The 27603-nt window shown below is 37.0% G+C and overlaps 1 protein-coding gene across 4 annotated transcripts in view; it reads left to right on the top strand.

Annotated features, from left to right (window-relative positions):
* KCNQ5 (potassium voltage-gated channel subfamily Q member 5) overlaps positions 1 to 27603 on the top strand; it is a 519245-nt gene that overhangs the window by 470424 nt on the left and 21218 nt on the right. For all 4 annotated transcript variants that reach the window (XM_041761784.1, XM_041761768.1, XM_041761774.1 and 1 more), the window contains one exon: positions 21412 to 21520. In XM_041761784.1, coding sequence (XP_041617718.1) covers positions 21412 to 21520 — 109 coding nt within the window. The remainder of the gene's footprint in view (positions 1 to 21411; positions 21521 to 27603) is intronic.

Raw genomic sequence — 27603 nt, 5'->3', positions numbered from 1 at the left:
CACCAGCTCCCCATCTCTTTCAAATGTTTCCATTACCTTCCTGACTCCAAAGGTATTTGGGTTTGTGACCTCTAGAGTAAACATTTCATGTCCAGTATCCTATGCATTATATTTCAAACACACACACATACACACAACCAATCACATCCTGATCCTCAACTTTGGTCACATTATATAACTAGACTATTATATTCCATTCTTAGTGCAACCCTTCAAAAAGTAATATTAACAAAATATTGAGCATTCAATTAGTGGGACAAAAAATAAATAAAAGAAAATGAGGGAGGAGGAAACAGCTAGTCAGTAGCAAAACCACAGTGTTCTGATGTCTATTCCAGCACATTTTCTTTTAGAATGTGCAGTGCATCATCAGCTGCTTCAAGAGGCTAAAGAGATGTTCTTGGTCACTTCAAAGGGCAGAACCAGAACTAAGTGTGCAATACCAATTTTTACCTCAGTATCATGACAGGCTAGCAATTAGAGACTTCACACCAAAAGAAGGGGGTCCATCACTAAAAACCTTCAAAGCAAACTTGGATGATCAAAATTCAGGGATTTCTAGGCTCTTCAGAAGACAGAGCCAGACAACACCAAAGAAACATTCTTCCAAATCTAGGTTTCTATAGCCCTTCCTTATCCATTACCTTCTATCCTCCCTGGCAACTCCAAACTGAAAAGTGGAAGACGGGGGTGGGGAGAGTGGAGTAGATTGGTTGAGGCATACCAGGGACTAGTTTTCTGCCCTTAACCTGGTCTCATCTTTCAGTGATTCAAAGCTCTTCCCACTGCTTCTTCCCTCTCACCAGTCCCACTCCCTAACTTCCCTTCTCACTGTCAGCTGCAAACTCCTAATATCCTGAAAAATGTGTCAAGAGTGCCCCACCTATCCTATGAGATGTCTGTGTGTGCTCCATAGTGGAGCATTCAAGAATTTGGATATGCTTCAACTGGCAGATTTCAACTCAAGTCAACATGTATTTGGGGGCCATTGCTCAGGGCTAGCATTTTCCTGGGCACCAAAATGGCAACATGAGTACATATGATGAGTGCTACCTCAAAGAACTTGCCATTTGCCTGTAAATTTTACTGCCCAGCACCCACCATTTACAATATTCATTGGCACCTGGAGGGCACAAAAGGCATCCTCCTCACTTTTCAGACTTCACGCTTTTCAGAAATAACCTGTGGATGACCTCTGAAATTCTCACAGAACAAAGTTGACCATTACACAAATCACAGGATTTAGCCCATTTTTAAGAGAAGCACTTTTCAGTTGCATGGTGATTTTTCATTCGTATATCTCAAATTATTTCCTTCAAAGGCACACTTAGTTGTCTGCTTCACAAAGAGAAACCAATATGACACAATTTTAAAATTATATTTAATCGCTTTCATGGGGTGCTCCAGTAGGTAAAGAAGAAAATAAAAGGTTAGAGGAAGGCCAGGGTTCTTTCTTTGCAATGGACAGCCAACACAGGAAAGAGACAAGCTAGTCAGGCTTCCTTTCTGCTGTCTGCAGTATGAAACACACTACATTGTTCCAAATTCCTTTTATTTTATTTTCAATGTCTAATTTTCCCCAGCTTTTCTTCTCTTGCCATCTTTTTCAACTGTTGCCATGTACAATGCGTAACAACAGTTCCTGGACTCCGAAAATAGAGAAACTTCACAAGAATATTGCCTGGGGAAAATTAACCTCTGTATCTCCAGTTACAAAGATTCATTTGCACATGAAACCCTTAATTCCCGCTGGTGAGAAATTTGCATTTTTCATTAATCTAATGCAGTAGCAACTAGTGTACCACATCATTCTGTTGGAGTCAGTGACTAATCTTTCCCAAATTGTTTTGAACCTGTGTTCCCATGATTTTGTGTTGTGGTTGAAAAATGTCATGACCTCATGTCTTTTTACATTTGTATCAGTTATCTGTTACAGCAAAACTTTTCTTTCCCCCCAGATTTAGTGTCTCAAAACAGCAACCATGTATTTAGCCTGCAGTGCTGTCGGGCAGTTCTTCTGTTCTTGGCTGGATTCACTGGTACATCTGTGATCAGCTATTGGGTTGCCTGGGGGAGTTGACTGTCCCAAGGAGGCCTCAGCTCGCCTGACTTATCTCTGCTCCATGTGGTCTCTCAGCCTCCAGCCGGTTGGTCTGGTTCACAACAATGTGGTGAGCTTCTACAAGCAGTACAAGACCAACCTGCAAAGCCTATTGAGGCTCAGGCTAAACTCTGACAGATTAATGTCCACTGCATCCTGGCCAAAGCAAATCACAAGGACAGCCCAAATGCAAGGGGTAGAGATAGAGGCTCCACCTCTTAAGGTGAGGAACTATAAGTGTTGTGAGCAGTATGGCAATCTAATGCCCTAGTCATTGGTAGCTTATTCAGTTTCATTCTTTGAAATATGCTATTGGTTCTATGAACCAATGTGTTAGTGTATGATTCATTCTGTATTCCTCCCTGTAGTTTCCCTCATGTCTAGAGCCTAAGAAGGAAAGGGAAGGAAGACAGCATTGTTAGCACCTAAGATATGCCAGGCACTGACTAGGCATTTTCTGTTGGTTCATTCAATACCCACATAGCCATTTTGCAGATAAGGAAATCAAGATCTAGAAATTGCAATTAACTTGCCTGTGTAGTTCAGTGTAAATGCTGAAGCTAGGATTTGAAATTGCATTTAAATATAATTCCAAAGCTATTCATATGCTCTACCTTGCTACCTTGCTGCTTAGCATGTTGTCTTTCACATAGGTCACATCACTGATAAATGAAGGAATCAAATATGATATAAATCAGTTATAAGTTTAGTGGTAGTCATATAATGTATTGTCCTCTATTTCAATTAATATGGAAAACCTCCAAGCTATGCCCCTTGTCACTGTATATACAACATATACTCTCCCCCATCCCTTCAAGGGTCAGTTAAGATAATGCACCAGTAATTACTTTTTTTGTGTGTGTGTGAAAGCAACACTTAAACATTGCTATTTCTGGCCAACCTAGTCCAAGTGGTATCCAAAAGGTTTACATATTGGCATTTCATGACAGCGTTACTGATAGTCTAATAAGAATTGAAAGTTGAGGGAAAAAATTACCAGATTTTGAATTCCCCAAAAGATTTGATTAATGAATAATGCAAACTTGTAGTTCTGCAGTTTGTCAAGCCATTGTAAACCATGACTACCTTGACTGAGGTCAAGTGTCTTTGAATACGATTCAAAATAGACAGATCTCATGCGTTTGGAGATAGGATTAAATACATTAAGTCACTTTGTCTTCGATTCAGACTTGTTTCTCCCTACGGTAAAGTACCCGCTCTCTTAGTCTCAATCTCTTGTGATTTGACCTAGTTCAGTTATTTTCCTGAATGAGGAGACTGTCTGAGATGATGCTGTCTGGTGCATACCATTGACTATCCTAGTTATCTGTATGTAGTTGACCTTTGCTTTGCTATAATCACTTGCCTTTGCTAGGATTTTCCAAACATTTGTTCTAATGAAGGCAGTCCTGCTAGACTATGATTTACTTTGCTTTGATTACAAACACTTTGATGATTTACTAGTAAAACTACAAAAGTCTACAGAAGTAGATTTCTGTGTGTATGAATTAAAAAAAAAAAATGTTCTCACAAAACCAGGAGTTTTATGTCCTTGTTTTCAATTGAAACTCATGGTGCCTTGAGTATGGTGAGTTCTCGAGGAAATTTTTTATGAAAATTGAATTAATCCAACAGTGGTTAGAAAAACCACTTTTGGAATAAAAACAAGTTTTGGAATAAAACAGAACTTGTTTCAAATCCTAGTTTCCACACTAGGTTGGATAAGATGAGGCAAGTGACTTAACCTCACCACACTTTATTGTCTCCTCCCTCCCCTCCCCTCCCCCTCCCCCACCTCTCTCTGTAGCAGAAATAGTACCTCCGTAATAGAGTGAGATATAATGTGTGTAAAATCCTTGTACAATGTCCACCACAGAGTAGGCACTCATTAAATTGAATGGAATATTATTATTTATTATTTCATTAATACCAATTTCTGCATTAATTTTAATCAGTTGAAGTCCTAGGCTTGAGTAATTTGCATGTTTTCATCTTCCTTTCTTCCAGTACTTGATGGCAATTCCCATTGATGGTAAATTTTTAAAATTATATGTTCATATGAACTTTATTTCTTTCTACCTCAGACTGAATTTTAAGAGTCCTCTTCCTGAATAATTTATATAATCACAGAAAGATGAAGTTATCTTTATTATACCCCATACTATTACTATTCATCCAGGGGTCATTGCGTTTATTAAAGATGACAGAAATAGTTCATTTGTTCAGGAAGAGAGGCACTATTTACTATATGACAATACAATGTAATAGTTGCTTAGAAAATATTTATTAGTGAATGAATGATAGTGATCAGATAATGAACAAATAAATAATTTCATATTAGTTATTCAGGAGTCAACTCATTAAACCTCATTGATAAAAATTGCTTTAGGATTGTAAAAAGCCACCATACAAATGAGATGCATTACTGAAGCCTAGAGTGTGATATTATTAAAAGTGTTTATTGCTGAATCACTAAATACTGAGGTATTCAATAAAGTGGGTGTTGAGTGATTTTTAAGAAGATAATGAAATTCCTGGGTTGCTTTATAGTTGCAATAATTTTAAAAGAACATATACTCCAGTGTTTCCATTTTGAATAAGGACAGTCAATATAGCAACATATGCAATTAAAAGGAAGAAAAGTATTTTTATATTTTTCCTTTTTAACTTATGGGCAGTTACTAAGCCACTATTATGGTGTGGTCAGCAATTTTAGCCAAAGAGACCATATTACTTGTTTTTGAAAACTCTCTGGTGCTTCTTATCATCACTCAAAACAGAAAGATTCCTTTTAATTAAGTGTCAGGAACTACTCCATGAGATTTTGCCAGCATTTCTGTTAGCCAGTAAGTAAGATTAATTGACAATCCTTAATAGAGAACCTTAGAGAAATTCATATCATAATTAACATAATTTAAGATGCTGATAATGCATGAATTATCTACTCAATCAGTGTAAGTGGAATCTTCGATCTTAAAGAGAAAATGCTCAAGTGCAGTAGTATCTTACATAATAGATCCCTCATTAGTGTAAATTAGTATTTCTGGATGTTACTAATTAACAAGCCTCAAAACAAACACAATACAAACCAAATTCACCAAAGCACAAGAGTGCTGGTTACTGTAGTTGGTAAGCATGGTTACATAAATATATTGATTAAATCCCCCAGCAATGAAGTTTCCTATATTTGACAGGCACTGAGTGTAGTGTGTTTTACCTACCTTGGAACAATCAACTATGTACTGAAAGTTGTACGGAAAGTTGAGATAAATAATATTTCAGGAAGTTACCGAGAATGTAGTTTGGGGAAGAGTAAGGAGATGGTGTTCTATTTCTGAGATGACTATAAGAAGGTACAGAACTTTAAAGAGAAATAAATAAGAGCACCTCTCGTTTTCCCAGCCTTTAGGTATTTGAGCCGGTGCTGAACCTGCCAGTGCCCTCCCTTATACTCAGGGACTCACAGGAAGTAGGACGTGGACCGTGTGCATTACCGTGTGCCACTTCATAAGAAAGCACATAAAAAGGAGGCAGGGGAAAGACTTCAGGACAAAAAAAAGAGTTTTTTATCTTCATGCTAAAGAGTAGTGGGTCATTTTTTTAAACATCTGAAATAGAATTGATGGAGAAGTTAAAAAAATAAATATTGAACAAGAGTAAAAAATGAGGATGTGCCCCAGGCAGGAAAGACTGTGCTTTTCAATCTATAGCAGAGTGCCATGAAATCAAATTAATGGGTTATGATTAGCATTTTCTAATGAAATGAAACAAGGTGAGATGGGAAGGTAGAGGGTTAGATAGGCTGGAGAGGGTAGGACAGAATAGGAATTAGAATGTGTCACAAGGAGTAAGGGTCAGTGTTGTGTCATGTATCTTTTCAGGTTTTTTTCAAAGAAATTCTGTGTTGCCATAGTAATGCATATGCCTACTTTTAACAGTGAAATAATAAAGATTAACACAAAAGGAATCATGGACTTAATGTAAAGCATGAAACTAAACAACTTTTTTTTAAAAAACATAAGAGAAGATCTTTAGGATTTGGAACCAAGCAAAAAGTTCTTAGATTTGACACCAAAAACACTATTCATGACAGGAAAATTGATCTAGTGCACTTTGCCAAAACTGAAAACTTTTGTTCTGAGAACTCTCTAAGAGGATGAAAGACAAGATGCAGAATGAGAGGAAATATTTGCAAACCACATGTCTACAAGACTAGTGTCTAGAATATATAAAGAACTCTTAAAACCCAATAGTTAGGGACGTCTGGGTGGCTCAGTGGTTGAGCATCTGCCTTTGGCTCAGGGTGTGATCCTGTGGTCCAAAGATCGAGGCCCACATCAGGCTTTCTGCATAAAGCCTGCTTCTCCTTCTGCCTGTCTGTCTGTCTGTCTGTCTCTCTCTCTCATGAATAAATAAATAAAATCTTTTTTAAAAAAACAATAGTTAAAGAAAATAATTGAAGTAGAAAATTAATTAGAGGGATCCCTGGGTGGCGCAGCGGTTTGGCGCCTGCCTTTGGCCCAGGGCGCGATCCTGGAGACCCGGGATCGAATCCCACGTCGGGCTCCCGGTGCGTGGAGCCTGCTTCTCCCTTTGCCTGTGTCTCTGCCTCTCTCTCTCTCTCTCTCTCTCTCTCTCTCTCTCTCTCTCTGTGACTATCATAAATAAATTTAAAAAATAAAATAAAATAAAAAGAAAATGAATTAGAAAGTTGGTAAAGGACATGAACAGACATTTCACCAAAGAGGATATACAATTAGCAAATAAGGTCATGAGAAGATATTTAATATCATAAGCCATTAGGGAAACACTCACTAAAATTTTAGGAAATATCAAAAAAAATAAAAAATAAAAAATAAAAAAGATTTTAGGAAATATCACCACACACCTATCAGAATGGCTAAAATAAAAAACCAGTCACAGCACAAACTGCTGGGAGGATTGACCAAGCAACTGTACTTCTGGGCATTTTTCCCAAAAAATGAAAACGTATATTCATATAAAACCTCCAATGAATGTTCATTACAACTTTATTCACAATAACCAAAAGACGAAAACAACCTAGATATCCTTCAACAAGCTGTAGAATACTCTTCAGAAATGAAGGTGAACAAACTATTGGAATGCACAATCACTTGAATAAATCTTGAAGAAATTATACTGAGTAAAACAAAACAAAAAAAAAACCCTAAAAGATCCCACACTATATGATTTTTATAACATTCTTGAAATGATAAAATTAATGGAGATCAGATTAGTGGTTGCCAGCGCTAATGGCGATGGAATAGGAGGGAGACGGTGTGGTGTAAAAGGACAATGTGAGGATTCTTTGTGGTGATGAAAATGTTCCCTATCTTCATTATATCAATGTTAATATCACCGTTGCAATATGGTACTATAGCTTTGCAAAATATTACCCTTGGGGGAATCTGAACAAAGGTACACAGGATCTCTGTATTATTTCCTACAACTACATGTGAATCTACAATTACAAATTTAAAGTTATGATTACAACTTATAAAATTGGAAAATTAAAATAATAACTACTGTCAAATAATCTCAACCATTTATGAAAGACTGTGATGGCTCCCTGCTCAGAGCTTCCTCTCTACCCCCAGGGCCTCCATTCCAGAAGCAATTCTTTCTATTTTCTGGCTGTTTCTTCTGAGATTTATAAATTGCCATAGGTTTGATCGTGGGTGTGTAACTAACTTCTGGTTAATCAGTTAACTTCTGGTTAATCAGTTTTGAACATTATCCGTTTACTTCCAATTCTAGTAAATGAAGATTTAGCTCATATATATATATGAGCTAATATATATTTAATAAATAAATATATTTTATATATATTTATATATATATACACATATATATTTCTCTTCTGCAGATCCTCCCATCCTTCTAATCGAGGTTTTGTAATTTTTTTTGGTATTGCAGTTTTTTGATAAGTCAAACAAAATTCAGTGTCTACATGAAGTGTATACATTACATTGTACTACAGTTGTTTCTCACTTTTTACTTTCCCTGTAGTAAATAAATGCCCTTTTATAATTCCTCCACATCTTCCAGAAATCTATCAATAAAATTTCCCACAGGATCAATCTCATCAGGTAACTGATGGATTCCATTGTGACTTTTCTTGGAGAATTCATCCTGGAATCCTCCAAGCCTCCATCCTCCTTTTAGCTAAGCTCACTGTTCTCTAAGCCTCCTGCTGTGCAGCCATTATCTTTTGAATTTCTTTTGATCTTTTTCTAAGTTGAATTCCTGGTTTATGCAGTCTCATGTTCGCGTCTTTCTTGATTCACTGTCATTTCAGATAGTAGAACTCTAATACTTTTTCAGGTAAAAAGATGGTATGATGACAGAAGGCATGATGCTGACAGCTGTCTGGATGCCTGTCCCTTGTCCTACCTGGACAGATGACTGTCTTAACCTGATGCACTGTGATCACACAGGAGTTCTCCTTCACCATCATCTTGTGACTCCTCTTGTGTTTTCTGTGCCTGGGTCTTCCTCTTTCTTGGTTTACTTTTCCTGTTTTGATGAGATACATCCAACACTACATTCTTGAGAAAATGGAAGGAAAACAAAAAAATATTTTGACTTTGCATGTCTGAAAATGGATTTTTTTCCATCCCCATCCTATTTGATAGCTTGCTTGGTGTAGAATTTTAGGCTGGAAATAATGCCCCTTTAGAATTTTGAAAACTTTGCACCCTTCTGTGCTTCTTTTCAGTATTGTTAAGTCCAAACCTCTCTGATTTTTGTATGTGACCAGTTGTGTGTTGTTCTTTATCTTCAGTATAGCTTGGAGAATCCACTTTTTGTCCTTACTGTTCTGAATTTGATAATAATATATTTGGTATGGGTATATAGCCACTATAGTAGATTCTCAGGAGGCCATTTTAAACTGATGATTCATGATCTTCTATTCTAGAATATTTTATTGTTTGTTTTTAATAATCTTCTCCCTTCATTTTCTGTTTTCTCTTATGGAAATGCATAAGCTGTGCCTGTGGATTGGCCTTCTGTTTTTGTTCTTTCCTCTCTCATTTTCCACCTCTTTATCTTTTAGCTCTACTTTCTAGGGGTTCTGGGCAACTGTAGGAGTTTATGGCCCAACCTCTTACTGAGATTTTTATTTCTGCTGTCACTGCTAGGGTGTATACTGTGTCCCTTTATTCTAGTTTCCTACTTTTGTTTCATAGATAGTCTCTTACCTTATGTCTGTAAAGATATTAATGACATGATATTAATGTTATTGAAATTATTAATGATATTAATATTATTGACATTTTCTTCTTTGTTTCCTTCTAGTTGTTTTTTGGCAAGGGTGACTGGAATTTCTAAACATATGGTTGGAGCTGATCACCTTTGATCTTCATCATGGGTTGGCCTGGGTTTGCCATTTCTTGAGGAATTTCTAGTGTCAATACCTTTAGCTCTTTTCTTGGGCTGATTACATTCTGCAGAGAACACCTATCCAAACTGCCCTCTGGAGGATAAAGGTCCTGCTGCCATTGTTATGATGGTGATGGGGCGCCAGTGGGCTTTCAAAGTTCCAGCTGTATGTGGTCACTGGACAGCCTGGTTTGGGGGGTAATACTCCTTCAGCTGTACTTGATGACCCCTTGCCCAAAGGCTTCCAGTCAGTCTCCTGCTGGAAAAGGAGAAGAGCATATGCCTGAGGATATGGGGTAGATTACACACACAACCTTCCTTATCTTAGTTATTCCCTGAGATACCTAGCACTGCCAATTCCTGAGCCTTTTGAGTTTTCTAAAGTGTAAATTTTGTTATTTCTCAGCTTTTCCCAGTGTTGGCATAGGGTTTTCTCTCTGGTATCAGCTAGTCAGTTACCTAACTTGTCCATCTGCTTTCCCACTTCCAAAATTATGTTGTTGCTGCCTCCTCTTCTGTTCCTTTTATGGGCTTATGTCTTTTTAAAAATAAGCTCATCACTATAGCTTTAGTGAGTTTTTGAGGGATCAAAATTAAACTTGTATGTTCAATCTACCATCTTAACCCTGAGGGGAATTTCTGTCTTAATTGTGTGTGTGTATGAATGTGTGTGTGCATGTGTGTATGCATGCATGTGCTGGGTCATGTTAAATGTATTTCTTATTGTGGTTAGAAATAAAAAAAAAAAAATTGGAAGCTGCTAGGCAATGCCAACAACACAGTAGTTAAGTCCAGTTAAAGATTAGCTATAATTTCTCTTTATTATGAAAGTCTTCCATGGAGCTAAAGGAGTTTTAAAGGCAGGTAGGGCCATGTTTTCAGAATGTGCTATCCACAAGATACTCTAGATATAACTCTGTTTAGGAGTGGGGGAAAAAAGTAAGCTGCACTTCCTCTGGTAATGTATTTGAATGTACCTCTTCATTTCTGATGTGGGTACTAGGACTATTCTGGGTCCCAAATTTTCTGTTCCATGTCAAGAATGTCACAACACCAAAAAATAAAATACACAGCAAGCACAGCTAAATTATGTAATCTTCAATTGTGCTAGCAAGATTTGCTATATAAATTACATCTACTCCAGTTAAAAAAATACACAGAAAAATGCAATTACTTGTTCAAAATATTAAAGTTAGGGGCGCCTGGGTGGCTCAGTTAGTTAAGCGTCTGCCTTTGGCTCAAGTCATGATCCCAAGGTCCTGAGTCATTGGGCTCCCTGCTTGGCAGAAAGCCTGCTTCTCCCTCTCCCTGTGCTTGCCACTCCCCCTGCTTGTGCTCTCTCTGTCAAATAAATAAATAAAATCTTTAAAAATATATTAAAATTAGTTTTTTTTTAGATTTTGTTTATTTATTCATGAGAGACACAGAGAGAGAGAGGCAGAGACACAGACAGAGGCAGAAGCAGGCCCCATGCAGGGAGGACAACATGGGACTTGATCCCGGGTCTCCAGGATCATACCCCAGGCTGAAGGCAGCGCCAAACTGCTGGGCCATTGGGGCTGCCTTAAAGTTAGATCTTTAACTAGAACATTGCCTTAAAAATTCAAGAGAATATTTTATTTTGAAATCAATGTATGCTGTAGATATGTATACTTGGACTTTTTTCAATAAAAATAAATTTTTGGTTTTTCAGAATTTTTTTCAAATACTATATCATTTTAATTCTACAACTTAGGAAAAAAATTAGTAGGAATATATTCACAGATACATGAAAAATGTCCTTGTAACATTATTTTTTTATTTCTATGGGAATTCAGTGAGACGGTTTCTGAATCCTTAATAAAAACTCATTTTTAAGTTATTTACTCCAAATCTCCTAAAATTCAGAATTGAGTAAAAATGACCACATGACTGAAATTTCAAAATGTGTCCCTACAATATAAGCAAAATAAGATACTAGGATAAAGGCCACATTTGGAGAAGCACAAAAGAGTAAATATCCAAAAGTGACATATGAAGTTACACTATGTCTCACTGTAATATAATTACATTTCCATTAATGTTACATTGTTCCTGAAGAGAAAAATAAGTCTGGATTGCCTTCTTTATTATATTAGTATGGATGATTTAGATAGCTAGAGAGAGATCCCTCTTGCTTATTGTACTGCTGTTAAAATTTTTTCTACTATTGACTAATTATTAATTTATAGACCCAATAATTTAAAGTGAACCTACAAGCAGGCAGCATTCCACCTAAAAATAAAAGTGCAATGGGTGATGTTCACTCAACAAATATTCCCTTAGTTTTACTATAGAAGTTATTTCTTCTTTTACTTGAAACTTATTTTGCCTCTTAAATATTTTCATGGACCACTGGGAGAAAATCCTATTTTATTTTATTTTTTAAATTAAAGTATAGCTGGAGGATCTGGGTGGCACAGTCAGTTAAACATCTGACTCAGTTTTGGCTCAGGTCAAAGCCCCTGAGGTGGAGCCCCACAGCGTGGAGACTGCTTGAGAGTCTCTCTCCCTCTCTCCTCCTCCTGCTCATGTGCATGCACTCTCTCTCCTGTTTTCTCTCTCTCTCTCTCTCTCTCTCTCCCCCACCCTTCAAATAAACAAATCTTTAAAAAATAAAAATTATAGTTGACACAGAGTGTTAGTTTCAGATGTACAACATGGTGATTCCTATTGGTGTTTTGATAGGAACTACATTAAATCTGTACATTGCTTTGGGTAGTATAGACATTTTCACAATATTTGTTCTTCCAATCCATGAGCATCTTTCCATTTGTTTGTGTCATCTTCAATTTCTTTCATCAATTTTATAGCCTTCAGAGTACAGATCTTTCATCTCTTTGGTTAAGTTTATTCCTACGTATTTTATTATTTTTGGTGCAACTTTTTTTTTGTCTGAATGCTGTGCCTAAGGACTTCCAGTACTATGTTGAATAAAAATGGTTAAGAGTGGATACCCGGGGATCCCTGGGTGGCGCAGCGGTTTGGCGCCTGCCTTTGGCCCAGGGCGCGATCCTGGAGACCCAGGATCGAATCCCACGTCGGGCTCCCGGTGCATGGAGCCTGCTTCTCCCTCTGCCTATGTCTCTGTCTCTCTCTCTCTCTCTCTCTCTCTCTGTGACTATCATAAAATAAAAATAAAAATAAATAAATAAAATAAATAAAAATTTAAAAAAAAGGAAAGAGTGGATACCCTTGTCTTGTTCCTGATCTTTAAGAAAGCTCTCAATTTTTCATCTTCAAGTATGATGTTAGCTGTGCGTTTTTCATATATGGCCTAAAAAAAAATCTTATTTTAAAATCCTGTAAAAATTAGGGGGCGGCCCACTGTCACAGTGGTTTAGCGCCTGCCTCTAGCCCAGGGCCTGATCCTGGAGACCCAGGATCGAGTCCTGCATCGGGCTCCCTGCATGGAACCTGCTTCTCCCTCTGCCTGTGTCTCTACCTCTTTCTGTGTGTCTCTCATGAATAAATAAATAAATATTTTTTAAAATAAATAAATAAAATAAAATCCTGTAAAAAGTAAACATTATGAGAATGGATTTTTTTACGGTAGGATCTCAAAGTATACCTAGTCATGAAAAATCACACACAAAAAAAGAAAAAAACAGTATAGTACAAGAGAAAACAAGGAGGCCAAAATCCAGAGGTTAGTTATTAAGTTATACTTTGTAATCGGTAATATAGATGGCCAGAGACAGGGGACCTCTCTTACCCTGTTGGTTCTCTTATTAAATATTATCACCCTCCTCCTCTAGATGTTAGAGATACATCAGAGAACAAGATCCTGGTCTTTGTAGATTTTACATCCTAGTAGGGAAAACAAATAATAAACACCAACAAATAAATTGTTTGTTTATAAGAGGATGAGTGTTGTGAAAAAAGGAAAATGGAGGGAAAGGTAAGGGACACAGATTGGTGGAATAGAGAGGTAAGTAACCTTACATAGGGTGGTCCAGGTAGTTCTAAAGAACTGACACTGAGCAGAGACCCAAAGCAGCTGAAGAGCCTCCAGGCTTTCTAGAGAGGATTCCTCAAACTTAGCCCTAAGGAGAGGTGCCTGGCTCCTTTAAGGAGCAATTAGGAGGGCTGGGACAGAGAAGGCAAGCCTGGAGAGAAAAGAGCCAAGGGAAAAATGGAGGGGAAATGGGTCAGACTAGAAGGGGTGGTGGGAGGAGGAATGGGGGACAGACATACAGGGCCTTGCAACCCTAGTAAAGACTTAGGCTTTTATCCTGGAAAAAGTAGGGAGCCATTGGAGACTTGCACACAGAAAGACATGATCTCAATTTTTAAATGATTGCTCTGCCCTTAATAATCCTATCTTTTAAAAAAAAAAAATCTTATCTCTTAGGCAGGTGATTTAACAGTTTCCTCATATGTCAAATGAGCCTAACATTTTCAAACTGGCAGTGTTCTATTTTAAATTACAATTTGTATTCTATTTTAAATTTCGATTTGTATCAACCACCTCACATCCAAGGACTGAGTGAATTACAGCTATCGTTAATAAAATAAAGAGCCCATGCCTCTGGGCCACAAAGGGCCCAAGGCAAAGGCCCTGAACTCATCCATCTCTGAACACAAAGTTGAGAGATTGGAGCTATCATGACCTCTCAGCTGACAACTTCTTTGGTGAAGACACTTGTCTCTCAATTTAGGGAGATGATTCACCAAGTAAACAAGAACACAGTGAAGAGCCGTCTCTACCCGACCACCAAGTTTTAAAATCCTAAATCCAGATATTATTCAACAGGGACTACTGTCATGGAGCCGGGGGAAATATTTTGTGAAGCAAACATTCATTGAGTGTCTTCTCTGTACCACGGAGTATTTTAGCAGACATACATGGATGAGAAGATACATCATGGTAGCCAGATACATAAATGAAATACATGGTCCCTGCCCTCACAGAGTTTACTATCTAGCAAAAAAAAAAGGGGGCTTGTAAACAACTGAGTATAATCCTATGTAGTAACAGTCTTGGAGATATGTGTTCACAGTAAAGAAAGACAGGGCTGAGTCAGTGCCGGGGATCAGGCTGCATTTCATGGAGGTGGTAAACTCTTGAAGGGCTTGTAATTGCAGAGCTGGATCTGAGACTCTCAGCTTTGTCATGCTTCCCTCTATAGCTCATCCTCTTTGCTTTAGATAACTCAAAATATGAGTAATTGCTAAACTTCAAAATAAAATTCTAGTTTTCAAAATGGCACAAAACTTACATGCATGCTGAAATGTAAATGGTTTGTCCTAAATATTCTGATGTTCTCCCTGAGGGAAGAAGGCCACCTTGCTTTTGTGGTGTCCTACACGTAATATAATCTATCGACTGCAAAACTCAACAGAGGTTGAGTTGCTAATCACCCTCCCCCAACCCAAGAAAAGGAGAGGAGAGTGGATGGGGGTTGTATACAGTACCTCGAGAAACTTTTAGGAGCTGGAGCATGCAATGGAAAGACTATAATGAGGTGAGGTTGAACAAGGACCTCTGAGCTCTGCAAATAAAGTTCCCTGGCATGGCAACCAGAGATGTCCAACTTGCAATCTGGGTTGACAAATTGACTTTGACATTAAACATCAGATAATGCAGAGGAAAAGAGAGTGGAAGGGAATAGGCCAAAATTTAATAGCATTTCCCTTAGTGTTAAAACTCTAAACATACTCTTCTCCTTCTTTATGATGTAATTGAAAAGTCAAAGTTTCTATAGTGAGCATGTACTACTATTATAATGAGAGAAAAACAAACTTTAAAAAAGTATTTGAAAAGAAAAAAAAACTAGAAAAAAATGTATATTATCAGTAGTATTTTTCTAGGTTCCTTATTAGTACCTTGAGAACCCAGTACATCTTGTTGATGACTTAGCAGCATCTGACAGAGAACAGTAAAGAAGGCCCTAGCCAAGGACATAGTGAAATGAAATCACACTCTACAGCGGGGCCCAAGCAGTTATTCTAAACTCCAGCCAGATTAAAGGAATTGCCTTTGGACTAGCACATGGCTAAAATGGAATCTCTAATTTTAGGATGATATTTAAGGTTGGGAAATGTTCATGGGGAAAGGTAATTGAAATACAACCAGCCACAGAAGGAAGGAACCCTTGGAAAATAAATTCTAATCCATAACATAAAGTAATAAATTAGCTATCATCACCATGAATAGTGACCATTTTAAGTGTGTGCCCTATAGCATAATGGAAATAGAATCATAATATGCTTCATTTAAATTCCCAAAATAAAAATACATTGTGAACTTCTAGCCCTCACACTTTTACTGTAAGAATTACATTGTAATAGTGATTTCCTTTAAGTTCGGGAACTTGAGAAGATTTTTTTCCTTCACTCTCGTTTTTATATTTTCTAAATACTCTATTTCAAAAAGCATATAATATTTTTGTGATAGAAAAACATCTTTAGGGATCCGGGGTGGCTCAGTGGTTCAGTATGTGCCTTCAGCCCAGGGTGTGATCCCAGGGTCCTTGGATTGAGTCCCGTGTAGGGTTTCCCGCATTCTCCCTCTGCCTTTGTCTCTGCCTCTCTCTCTCTGTGTCTCTCATGAATAAATAAATAAAATCTTAAAAAAAAAAAAAAAAGAAAGAAAAACATCTTTAAATTTCTTATGAAATTTCAAAAGTAATACAAATCATTTATAATTTCAAACCCAGTACAGCTAATTTTATTTTTATATATTCTGTTCTAGCTGGTTTTCTTTTTATATATTATCATACATAGTCATAATCAACATGAATATTTATTTCACATTTTAATCTTACTGAACATTTAAAAATAAATACTTTCTTATTATTATATACTACTGATAATTATCTTTTTTTATAGCTGTGTAGTACACCTTTATGGTCAAATACTGTAATTTACCATAATTTATAGTTTCCTACTTTGAGACATTGAAATTTCTACAACTATTTCTCTACAATGGGCAATAATGCACTTAACATTATTGCATTAATAAAAAAAAAAACATTATTGCATTAAGCTGCCTTTATTTCCTTTTTGAAATTATTTTCCCAAGAAAATTTCTCTGATATAAAGTTGTAAGATTGCTGATTATAAAATTTTGTCCAATTTACATCGTCACTAGCAATGTCAGAGTACACCAGATTTATCTCAATTTTGTTAATATTAACTATTATTATTTTGCTAATTAAATTGATTTAAGTCCATACTTTCACATAACTTTGTATTTTTTTATTTCTAGTTAGATTAAATAGTTTTTTGTCATTTTTAATACCAGTGGTCTCTTCCGATTTATAGTTTGGATTGTGATCCATTCAAATAAGCTCTTTATGTATTATAAATATTAAGCCTTTTTATATCCTTCCATTTTCTTCCCAATCAAGCATTTTATTTTGCATTGTAATTTAGTTATTTCAGGTACTAACGTTTTCTGTATTCATGATCAAACTGTCAGCTGTCCCCTTTATAATTTTTTCTACTGACCCAAACATCAGGGCATTATCATCCCCCTGCAGATAGAACAAATGTTTTCTGCTATGTTTTGACAATTTGATTTTATTTTAATCTATGAACATGTAAGCTTCTTGTGCATAAAAACAGTAGTGACTCCTTTCAAAAAAACGGTGCCAAGGTTTATAAAGAGTGAAGTTTTGAGGGCACCTGGGTGGCTCTGTTCAGCAACTGGTTCTTGAATTCGGCTCAGGTCATGATCTCAGGGTCATATATAGCAGAAGATTCCAGTAATGTTCACTCTGACTGTAAATGAAACTGGGAACTTCCAAAATGATCTCCTTCCAGCCTGATGCTGCTCTACCTCGCTCCTGTTCTGTACCCCAATAAGATCCCCAGCCCAGCCATTCTGTTTAGGAACAGGCTGGAAGAAGATAGGAGTCAGTCACCAACTGCATCGTATCCAAATGTACCTTATTGTGGAATACTATTATACCATCAATAACTTGATTGTTCAAGACATAAATTCTTAGTCTTAAAAAAATACTTTTTGTAGGTTTGGTCAGAACAAATGAATAGGAACTATATCTTTGCTAGCATATATTAAAGCAAGGGCTTAGTTAGGAAATTTTTCTCCTTATTTTAAAGCCACAAAAATGGGGAAAATGCAGTCTTTCTCCTTCATAACTATCTTGAGATGTCTATTTTCTTTCCCGGGAAGTTAATAGCATGTTACATGTCTTTCACATGATTCCTAGAGGCTTAAAACCCTTAATGAATTTTAAGGCACCTGGGTGGGGCTACATTTTCAGCCAACATTGGCTCTCTGCTCTCCAACCACACATCTACCCCTCTGCCCTTGCATTTTGGGAGACGTAGGTTATGGGTGTCTAAGGTCATGTGAGCATTGGTCTGCACAAAACCTAATAATGAAAAGCAAGATGCCAATAGAGTGAGATGCTCCCACCTTCCTGGTAGCCTCTCCAGTGTTCCCCAGTTTTCTGAAATAAAAAATGGGACCATATTAGAAGTGCCTCTCACTAGAGTTCAGATGAGGGAAAGCAGTCACATGCCTCTTTTTTGAAAGGCAGCATAAAATACTTTTGCAAAGGGAGTGCCTGGATGACATAATCAAGTGTCTGACTTTTGATTTAGGTTCAGGTCATGATCTCAAGGTCATGGGATCGAGCCCCATGTCAGGCATGTGCTCAGTGTGGAGTCTGCTTCAGATTCTCTCTCCCTCTCCCTCTGCCCCTCCCCCATGCTCTCACTCTCTTTCTCTCTCTCTCTCTAAATAAACAAATCTTTAAAACAATGCTTCTGTAAATCCTGTACCAGGAATTCTGGTAAGTGTGTTACCTGATATTTCCTTTAGGGAGCTAACATTTGGGTATCTCAGAGGGTTCCATAATGGCACCTGGTGACCATCCAACCTATATGTGAGCCCTCTGCATCTCTCACCCCACACACACCCTTCCTGCAACTCCAGGGTAGGTGTATTCCTAAGTCTCCTTTAGGGTATGCACTGGCTTAGCACATGGCCATGGTAAGCACGCTCCCCTGAATACAATTCTCACTCAGTGTTTGGGGTCACTTCACCTGAGACCATGAGAGCCAGTTGCACACAGCCACATGGATGCAAATGTAATGCAAGAGAAGGGAATCCAAATGGCAATAAGAGAGAAGAAAGACAAATCTGGAAGGAGGCAGAAGGGAGACTCAAAGTCAGGCAGTGTTGAACAGTGTAGCTCCAAAACCCAACTGCCTAGATTTAAATTCTGGTTCTATCACTTATTCTTCATTTGTACTTGAGCAAGTTTCTTAGCTTTCTATGCCTTACTTTCATAATCTGTAAAATAGGGGATAATCATGCATACCTCTTGTGGGGGCTTGAAGCAATTAACATTCTTGACACATAATTATATTTCCCTCAAAGCACTTACTACTATTATTATTATTATCATTACTGTCCTTGAGTGAAGGTTTGGAAACAATGAAGAAAAATTTTCCCCATTGTGTTAGTTTCCTAGGGATGCCATAACAAATGACCACACACTGGGTATCTTGAAACAACAGAAATTTATTCTCTCACAGTTCAAGAAATCAGGGTGACTGAAATCAGGGTTGGTTCCTTCAGGAGTCTTGGAGGAAGAAACCATGCTATGTCTCTCTCAGCTTCTGGTGGTTGCACAAAATTCTTGGTGTTCTTGACCTATAGATGCATCAGTCCAGTCTCTGCTTCCATCTTTGCTTTGTTCCTGTACCTTCTCCTTTTCTATCTTATAAGGACACTTCCATTGGATTTAGGGCCCACCCTAATCCAGTGTGATCTCATCTTGAATCTTACCTTCATTGTATCTGTAAAGACCCTTATTCCAAATAAAGTATATTCTAATATTCCAAGTGGACGTGAATTTGAGGGCCATACTATGCAGCCTACTATACCAACTGAGAGCAAGTTAGGATTGAATCAGAGGAAGAAATTGCAAACAGTCCCTAGAAGAATGTCATCTAACTTTGAGCCTGTTGTGCACTCAAAGGGCCAGGTTGTGTAGGTGGTCAATCGAATGAAATGGGCCAGCTACCCTCAATCTCATCCCTGAGTCAAACCAAGTGTCAGATAGAGTTAATATGTGTACTCTCATTTAAACTTTGGCAAGCTTCTCTGGAGAGAAGTTATAAGCTGGGATAGGCTGCACTGACAAGGCAGCACACGCAGGGAGCTCTTTCCCCTGCTCTTCCCTGACACATGGCATGCCACTGCTGAGCCCACGCTGGAACCCTGAATGCATCCTAACACTGGGGGATGCAATGTAAAGAGCCTCGGGGAACTGGATTTTAGTAACATGCTCTGCAACTCACTCGCTCCACTGACCACTTTGTGGCCTAAGGTAAGATACTAACCTTCTCTGAGCCTCCATCTTGGCTTCAAAAAAAAACCAGGCATAATATCACCACTAACTTGTAGAGTGGCTCTAAGTAAGGAAACTAACATTTGCAGAAGCTTCCCTTCAGTGCCTGGCATGAATTTCAAAGAGTAGTTGCTGTTATCTTCATTATTGTGAGGTGGTAGCTCTGTCTCTTCCTCTTACTAGGTTGAGGATAAGAAGGACCAAAAGGACCATAAAGCAGGGCTGTGAGGACCCATCTATATCTCTCCTCATGCCAATCCTTCCAGTCTGGCCGCTCAGTAAACTGAGCAATGACACAGTAAATAGCTTCACTCAATGATACACCAGCTGCAGTCCAAATATAAGCACTGCTTCAGTGAATGGGCTTCTAATAGCCTTTCAGGATTTTGAACCCAACCCAGACAACTCATGGCAAATTCTCTTCTTTTCATGACTTAGGAAATGAACACTGCACAGACCAAAGGCAACAGAAAACAATATTAGTGCTTTAGTGTATCTCAACTTTAAAGAGGCTTAAATAGGATTTGGAAGCTATGTAACTTGTCTCTCATGAGTGTGTTTTTATTACTTTATTTACTTGATTACCAAGGTAATACATGTTCATTGTAATAATTTTAGAAAATATAGCCAAGGAAAAAGAATAAAATCATTATTAATCCCAGATAGATATATAGATTGTTAAAAAATAATAATTTGTGACATTTCTCAGTCATTGGCCTTCAACGTCATTTTTAACAGCTTCCTAATATTCCATTATACAAACATACCAATATTTATTTAACCCACTCACCCATTCCAGAATTTTTTACTTGTTTTCAATATCCTATTTCCAAAAACAAAGCTGCAATGACATGAGTTTATTCTTTATGGATTTTATAAATCTTTATTAATTTGGTATTTATTATAACCCTTCCCCCCTTTTCTAAACTTTGCAATCAACCCGAAAATTAATTTGCTCCATTTATTAGAAACTGATTTTATTTTCCAGTCTGAAAATCTCCTCAGCTTTGGCTGTATTATCTTAAGCAATCTCTCTTCTGAGCTGCCTGTGCCCAGTAACTGATAAGTAGTCAGTGTTCTTGGACATGGCTGCTTACACACTTGTTTGGGGCATGGGGCTAATGGGGTCAATGTCATGGGCTTCAAGCTCTATATTTACAGGCCAGTTAGTTAAGTATCCAAAGACTGTTTGCCTAACTCAAAACAGCTGTTATTTAAATGCTGGCAGTTAGTTCCAAAAGAACTGGGCAAAAGAGCATGGGTGGATCAACACAAATCCATCACCACTACTGGAAAGACAGTGTGTCAACAGCTCCATCTTCCCCATGGAAAACAGCTCAGAAAGGTATTTGTGTCAAATCACATAAAATTAATAAGGTTGTAGAAAACAGGAGAAGGAACAATATTGGGAAAAACAACTGGCTGACCTTATACATCTCTTGATTTATAAGCTTAGTCTCTGAGATCCCCCCTATTCCAATGTGAGACTGATTCAGCAAACATGTGTTCAGTTGCTGGTGGTGGTATTATATAACTGGCAATTTTCTCTTGCAGCTGACACAGCGCTTGGCACTGATGATGTATATGATGAGAAGGGATGCCAGTGTGATGTATCAGTAGAAGACCTCACCCCACCACTTAAAACTGTCATTCGGGCTATCAGGTTGGTGGAAAACCTTTGACAAAATGAGTCAGAGACCTACCTCTGATTATTTGAATTACTATATTGCTAAGTTATTTTTCTTACAGGTAAACTTCCTGAAATAATTAGTTTCTCTGCTTCTATTCATTCACATGCCTATTAAATTCTGAAATATATTTTCTTAATACAAAACTCTACTGTGTTTGGCCCAAAGTGTGTCATAAAAGGAGGCAGGATTTGAAATGTCAGCCATGCCAGTGAGATTCCATGAGAATTGGCCTGTCCTGAGAATTTGTGGCTTTCAGGACATTTCATGTATAGATGCAATTGGATTTTTTAAATTATTTTTATGACTTGATGCTCTGCTCCATGTTCTGTTTCTTTTATCAAAGAAAAATTCCACTGGGTTAATTCAAAACAGGTTCAGTTCTAAAAGGGGGAAACCTAAAGTCCTCTGCAGTGACTTGTTCCTTTCTGGCTGAAATGTAATGTTAAATGGTGATCCTTTGTTTTATTTAAATCCCAACTAGTTATCATACAGGGTAATATTAGTTTCAGGTGTGCAATATAGTGATTCAGTATGTCCATACAACACCTGGTGCTCATCACCAGTGCCCACCTTAATCCCCATCACCTGTTTCACCCATCCCATTACCCACCTCCCCTCTAGTAACCATCATTGTGTTCTCTCTCTATAGTTAAGAGTCTGTTTTTTGGTTTGCCTCTATTTTTCCTATGATCATTTGTTTTTTTTCTTAAGTTCCATTTATGAGTGAAATCATTTGGTATTTGTCTTCCCCTGACTGACTTATTTCACTTAGCATAATACTCTCTAGCTCCATCCACGTCGTTGCAAATGGCCAAGATTTCATTCTTTTTATGCTGAGTAACATTCCACTGTAGATAGATAGATAGATAGATAGATAGATAGATAGATACCACCTCTTATTTTTTTTCTCAGATTTCGAATTAGGGTTAGGATTAGGCTTAGGGTGTATATCTGGTATCCTGCATTTCAGAGATCTCTCCAGAGGGTTATTTATAGTGAAGGGTTAGGGGTTAGAGTTTGGGAGTAGGGTTAGGATTCGGGTTGGGGTTAGGGTTAGGTTATGCGCCCAGCCTCCTGCAGTTTAGAGATCTCTCCAGAGAATAAAACCCCAGACTTCTGCTGGAATGAGAATACAATTGGCAGCCATCCACTGAGATGAGGCAAGGAAGGCATTTGGGGCTCTAAATACTCTTTAAATAGATATTCAGTTTAAAAGCTGATGTTAATATGTTTCCTCTTCCAATGGCAAAATCTAAAAGAGTACCCAAAGCAACTTACATTTGCATCTCCATGATCCACTCCCTCCAAAATTTAGGATCTGGACTAAATAAACTGCTGCAAGCTCAGCCTGCCTAGTTTAATCCCTTTGGGAGAATTTTAATCTGTCAGTGAACTCCAAGTGACTTTATTTGCAAAGAAATACCTCTGATCTTTTTGGCTGTCTCTACTCTTACCAAAAAGCTGGAAGAAAACTTAAAATATCCAACCCAACTTAGCTATCCAGATACTTAGTCTGATTTCTGAGATCAGCATGACTGATTATTTACTTCTATTTTTAGTTGGTCATTTTGTATCATTAGACATTGCTTTACTTGATGTTTGGGAATCACTGGGAAAGCAGAAATTAGTTATAAAGATTTTGATAAATGTTTGTTAAGGCAAAGAAAATCATGGTTGATAAAAATGCATACCCAAGAAGATACTTAAACCTTATCTGTAATGACAACCAAAAAAAGAAGTGAAGTGGAACCCAGTTACTTCCCAATAGAACCCTTGAGCAACAAACCCTATGAGTGGAGGACCATACCTTCTTATGTGTCCTGGACAATCCCAGATTATGCCTCTTGTCTCATCATAATTGTTCATTGTTGATACTACCTGTTTTTCTCAAAGTACCCCAGTTTAGACAGTTGGCTTGATCAACCAAGCCCTGGGGAGCCTAGAAGCCTTAGGTAATATTTAAGCCCAGAAAACCCAAGGATTTGTAGTAAAATGATGTTTGAAGCCTTCAGTTAAAGGGACAGAAAGAATCTAGAACTGCATTATATTATGGCCAGCAGCCACATGAGGCTAGTTAAATTTGAATTAGTTTAAATTAAATTTAACTTAAAATCCAGTTCATCAAAGGCACTACCCACATTTAACATGCTCAATAGCCTCCAGTGTCAACTGTACTGGGCACAGAAGATATAGTGCATTTGCATCATTGCAGAAAGTTTTATTGGACATTGCTGGTCAAGAAGTCACCTTGAAATTCTTTACATTCATTCATTATATCCCACAAAGACCCTAAAGCAAAGTTGGGGCAATTCATCCACAGATTGGTCTGACTTGCAACAAGTACCATAAAATCTTATCTAATGGGAACAGATTAGGTTTCCTAAAAGTCATACTTAACCCAATTTGTTCATTTCCCAAGACTTTCTGAAGCTTTCTGCTTTTGCCTCACAACCTATAAAAAGAATTGTGAGCCGTAAGAAAGAAAATGAAATAGGTTTATGCTGCTAGCTAAGCACTTTAGCGGAAGCTTAAGATTTACTTTTATACCATCCTCTTGAAACTTGCCTGACTTTTGTAAAGTCCTTTGCAGAATTCCCTTGCTTTTCAGAATTCTTTCACGGTTCTTACTTTTAATAGGACTTTTATTATTTACATGTATGTTCTTTTTGTGAATCTCTGAAGCTTTTTGCTTGCTCCTTTGTGACACTGGAGGGGGATGTTTTCCTCCCCCATATCTTTATTCTACTTAGTGGGTTTTTTAAACATCACTTCTAAGTTCCCCTTAAATTTGTGAATTCTCTAAAAACACAAGAGCTACACTCAATAGTTAATAACTTAATTGGAAATCTTTGACTCTTGATACTACTTAATTTCTAAAAATACATGATTAGAAGACCAACCAATACAATTGTCAGTTCTGAAAAGGAGTTTGCTTGTATAAATCCCTAAATCTTATGCAAAAGTATCCTTTTCTTGAGTTCAGTTAAATAAATAAGCTGTATAGCAGGTGGCAAGAATGTCTCTTGCCAGACATACCCATTTCTAACAGCTCACCAAAAGTCGTATTTTATATATATGTGTATATATATATATATAAAATATATATGTTACCAACTGCAAGCGTGAACCATCTATTATTCATCTCTAAAACAGCAACTTGGTTTTGGCATTTTCCTTGTTATTTTTTGGTCGTTTGCTCACTTAATATGAATAGTTGACTATGCCTTTTGTCCTCCAGTAGCTCTTACAGTAATAATAATAGTCTCCTAAAAGCCAAATTAAAAATTAAGATGTCTAACAGAAAATAATCATTCCATTGCAAAGATGACAGCATGGAAAACAAAACCACTGCATCCTCAGAGAGCAAAATTGATGTTCTTATTTGAGTTATTAATATTTATTAAGCATCTACCATTTTCTAATTTCTAGTTGTTTTTGAGAGTAAAAATTATCTGAGATGACTAAGGCCACTGTCTGAACTTGCCTGGATTATGTTACCCAAAAGCACTTTGAAACCTTTTTTTCTTTTTAATAACTGACATCACTTTTTATAGTAATGAACAACAGCTATTCTTAGACATTTCCACAATATGTCTTAAAAGTCAGAGGAATACTTAGTTTTGTATAATTTCTCCAGGATTATCACAGATCATTCTCAAAATATTATTTAGTGGGAGTACACAAAGTTGCTGGAAATGTGTTTTAAACTCATTTCTGGGAGTGAAGATGGTACTTATTTTTAACAAAAGTTCTGTATCTTGTTAATTATTTAATAGAAACAACGTTAAATTTCTTTTCATTCACTCATAGAAATTAGTTTCTAAATAGAAAGATCAGGAGGTCCTGGGTGGCTCCATCGGTTAAGCATCTGCCTTCTGCTCAGGCCATGATCCCAGGGTCTTGGGAAGGAGCCTTCTGACTCCCTGCTGAGCAAGGAGTCTGCTTCTCCCCTCTCCGCTTCCTTGTGCTCCTGTGCAAGTGCTCTCTCTCACTCTCTCTCCCCCAAATAAATAAATAAAATATTTTAAAAAATAAATAAATAGAAGCATGATATTAGCAGGGAAGTAAACAGATTGACAAGCAAATTGATAAACTCTTGAACATTCTACACACTCACATTTCATCGTATCATGATGTATTCATTTGCTAGGGCCACCACAACAAAATACCACAGACGATATGGTTTAAACAATAGAAATTTACTTTCTCACAGTTCTGGACCCTGGAAGTCCAAGATCAAGGTGTCAATTGGGTTATTTCTTCTCAGGTTTCTCTCTTTGGCTTGCAGATAGCCACTTTCTCACTGTGTCCTCACACGGTCTTTCCTTTATGCTCCCACATATCCGTGTCCAAATCTCCTCTTCTTATATTGACACCATTATAAGAATGGCATCTTCTAATAGGCCTACCCTAATGGTCTTATTTCAACTTAATCACTTCTTTTAAAGCCTTGCCTCCAAATACAGTTACAATCTGAGGTGCTGGGGGCTAAGGCTTTAACATATGAAATTTGAGAGTACACAAATCAAATAACACATGGCAAGATACTAGTTTTCCTGTCACTGTTTAAAAATATTTTCTCAGGCACAGTATCAAAATTTTCAAATTAAAAATAAACCCCTCAATTACTTCAGATATGTTCCCTCAGAATAACAAACATCTGGATATTTGGGAATATCTAAAGAGGTTGGCTGTTACCTTTCAAGCTTGTACTTGGCATTGTGTAAATACTACATAAGTAAGAATCTTGCACAGTATTTCTCACAAAAATTAACATAAAATTATTAATTCAAAATAATAAGTAATATAAATAATACATAAATTTTAAAAGTTATATCCAAGTCTATATTATAAGAGTTTCAACATAATAATTTTTATAATAATTTTTTATTTGAGTATAGTTGACACACAATGCTACATTATTTTTAGGTGCATGATATAGTGATTCAACTCCTCTGAACATTATGCTGTGCTCACCCCAACTGTTGCTACCATCTGACACCATATAACACTATTACAGTATATTGACTATATTCTCCATACTTTGCATTTATTCACGTGACTTACTCATTCCATAACTGGAAGCCATACTCCCATTCCTCTTCACTCTTTTAGCCCAGCCTCTCACTCCACTTAACTCTGGCAACCATCAATTTTGCTCTGTATTTATAGGGGAGACTCTGCTTTTTGTTTGTTTATTCATTTGTTCCATTTTTTAGATTCCATATATGAGTGAAATCATATGGTATTTGCCTTTCTCAGTCCGACTTATTTCACTTAACACTGTACCCTCTAAGTTCATTTATGTGTCACAAATAGCAAGATATTATCCCTTTCGTGGCTGCATAATATTCCATTGTGTATTGGAACATATATATCACATCTTCTTTATCTATTTGTCTATGGGTGGACACATGGTTTACTTCCATATTTTGGCTATTATGAATAATGCTGCAATAATCATAGAAGTTCATATAGCTCTTCAAATTAATGTTTTATTTTCTTTGGATAAATAACCAGTAGTAAAGTTGCTAGATCATATGGTATTTCAAATTTTTTGAGAAACATCCATACTATCTTTCTCAGTGGCTGCACCAATTTACATTTCCACCAAGAGTGCACAAGTGTTCCTTTTTGTTCACATCCTCATCAACACTTATTATTTCTTGTCTTTGTTATTTTAGCTCTCAGAATAATCATCTTTAAAAATAAAAAGAAATGTTTGTATTTGTTTTCCTATACTGAACTAGCTAGATAAATTCTTAGATCCGCATATCAAGGCATCATAGAAGTACTATGTGAAGAATTTATTAGGCAATTGAAGAATGAGCTCTGTCTTAAAATGATGCCAATGCAAACCTTACCTGCCTCTTAGTCACATTTTTTTATAGAATTACTCTATCTAAGATCAAGGCCATTCTTAATGAGATCCTCAACAACTGTTCTCTTGTGAGCTTGTTTTATACAGCTATTTTTGTCAGTTGTCAAGAAATGAATCAGAATATCATACAACCTGTTGTTCTTGTAAAGATAACCAAACAACCCAATGGAGATT

Source organism: Vulpes lagopus, chromosome 1 (genome assembly GCF_018345385.1).
Source record: "Vulpes lagopus strain Blue_001 chromosome 1, ASM1834538v1, whole genome shotgun sequence".
Taxonomy (NCBI): Eukaryota; Metazoa; Chordata; class Mammalia; order Carnivora; family Canidae; genus Vulpes; species Vulpes lagopus.
This window is presented reverse-complemented; position numbering and strand designations above follow the sequence as displayed.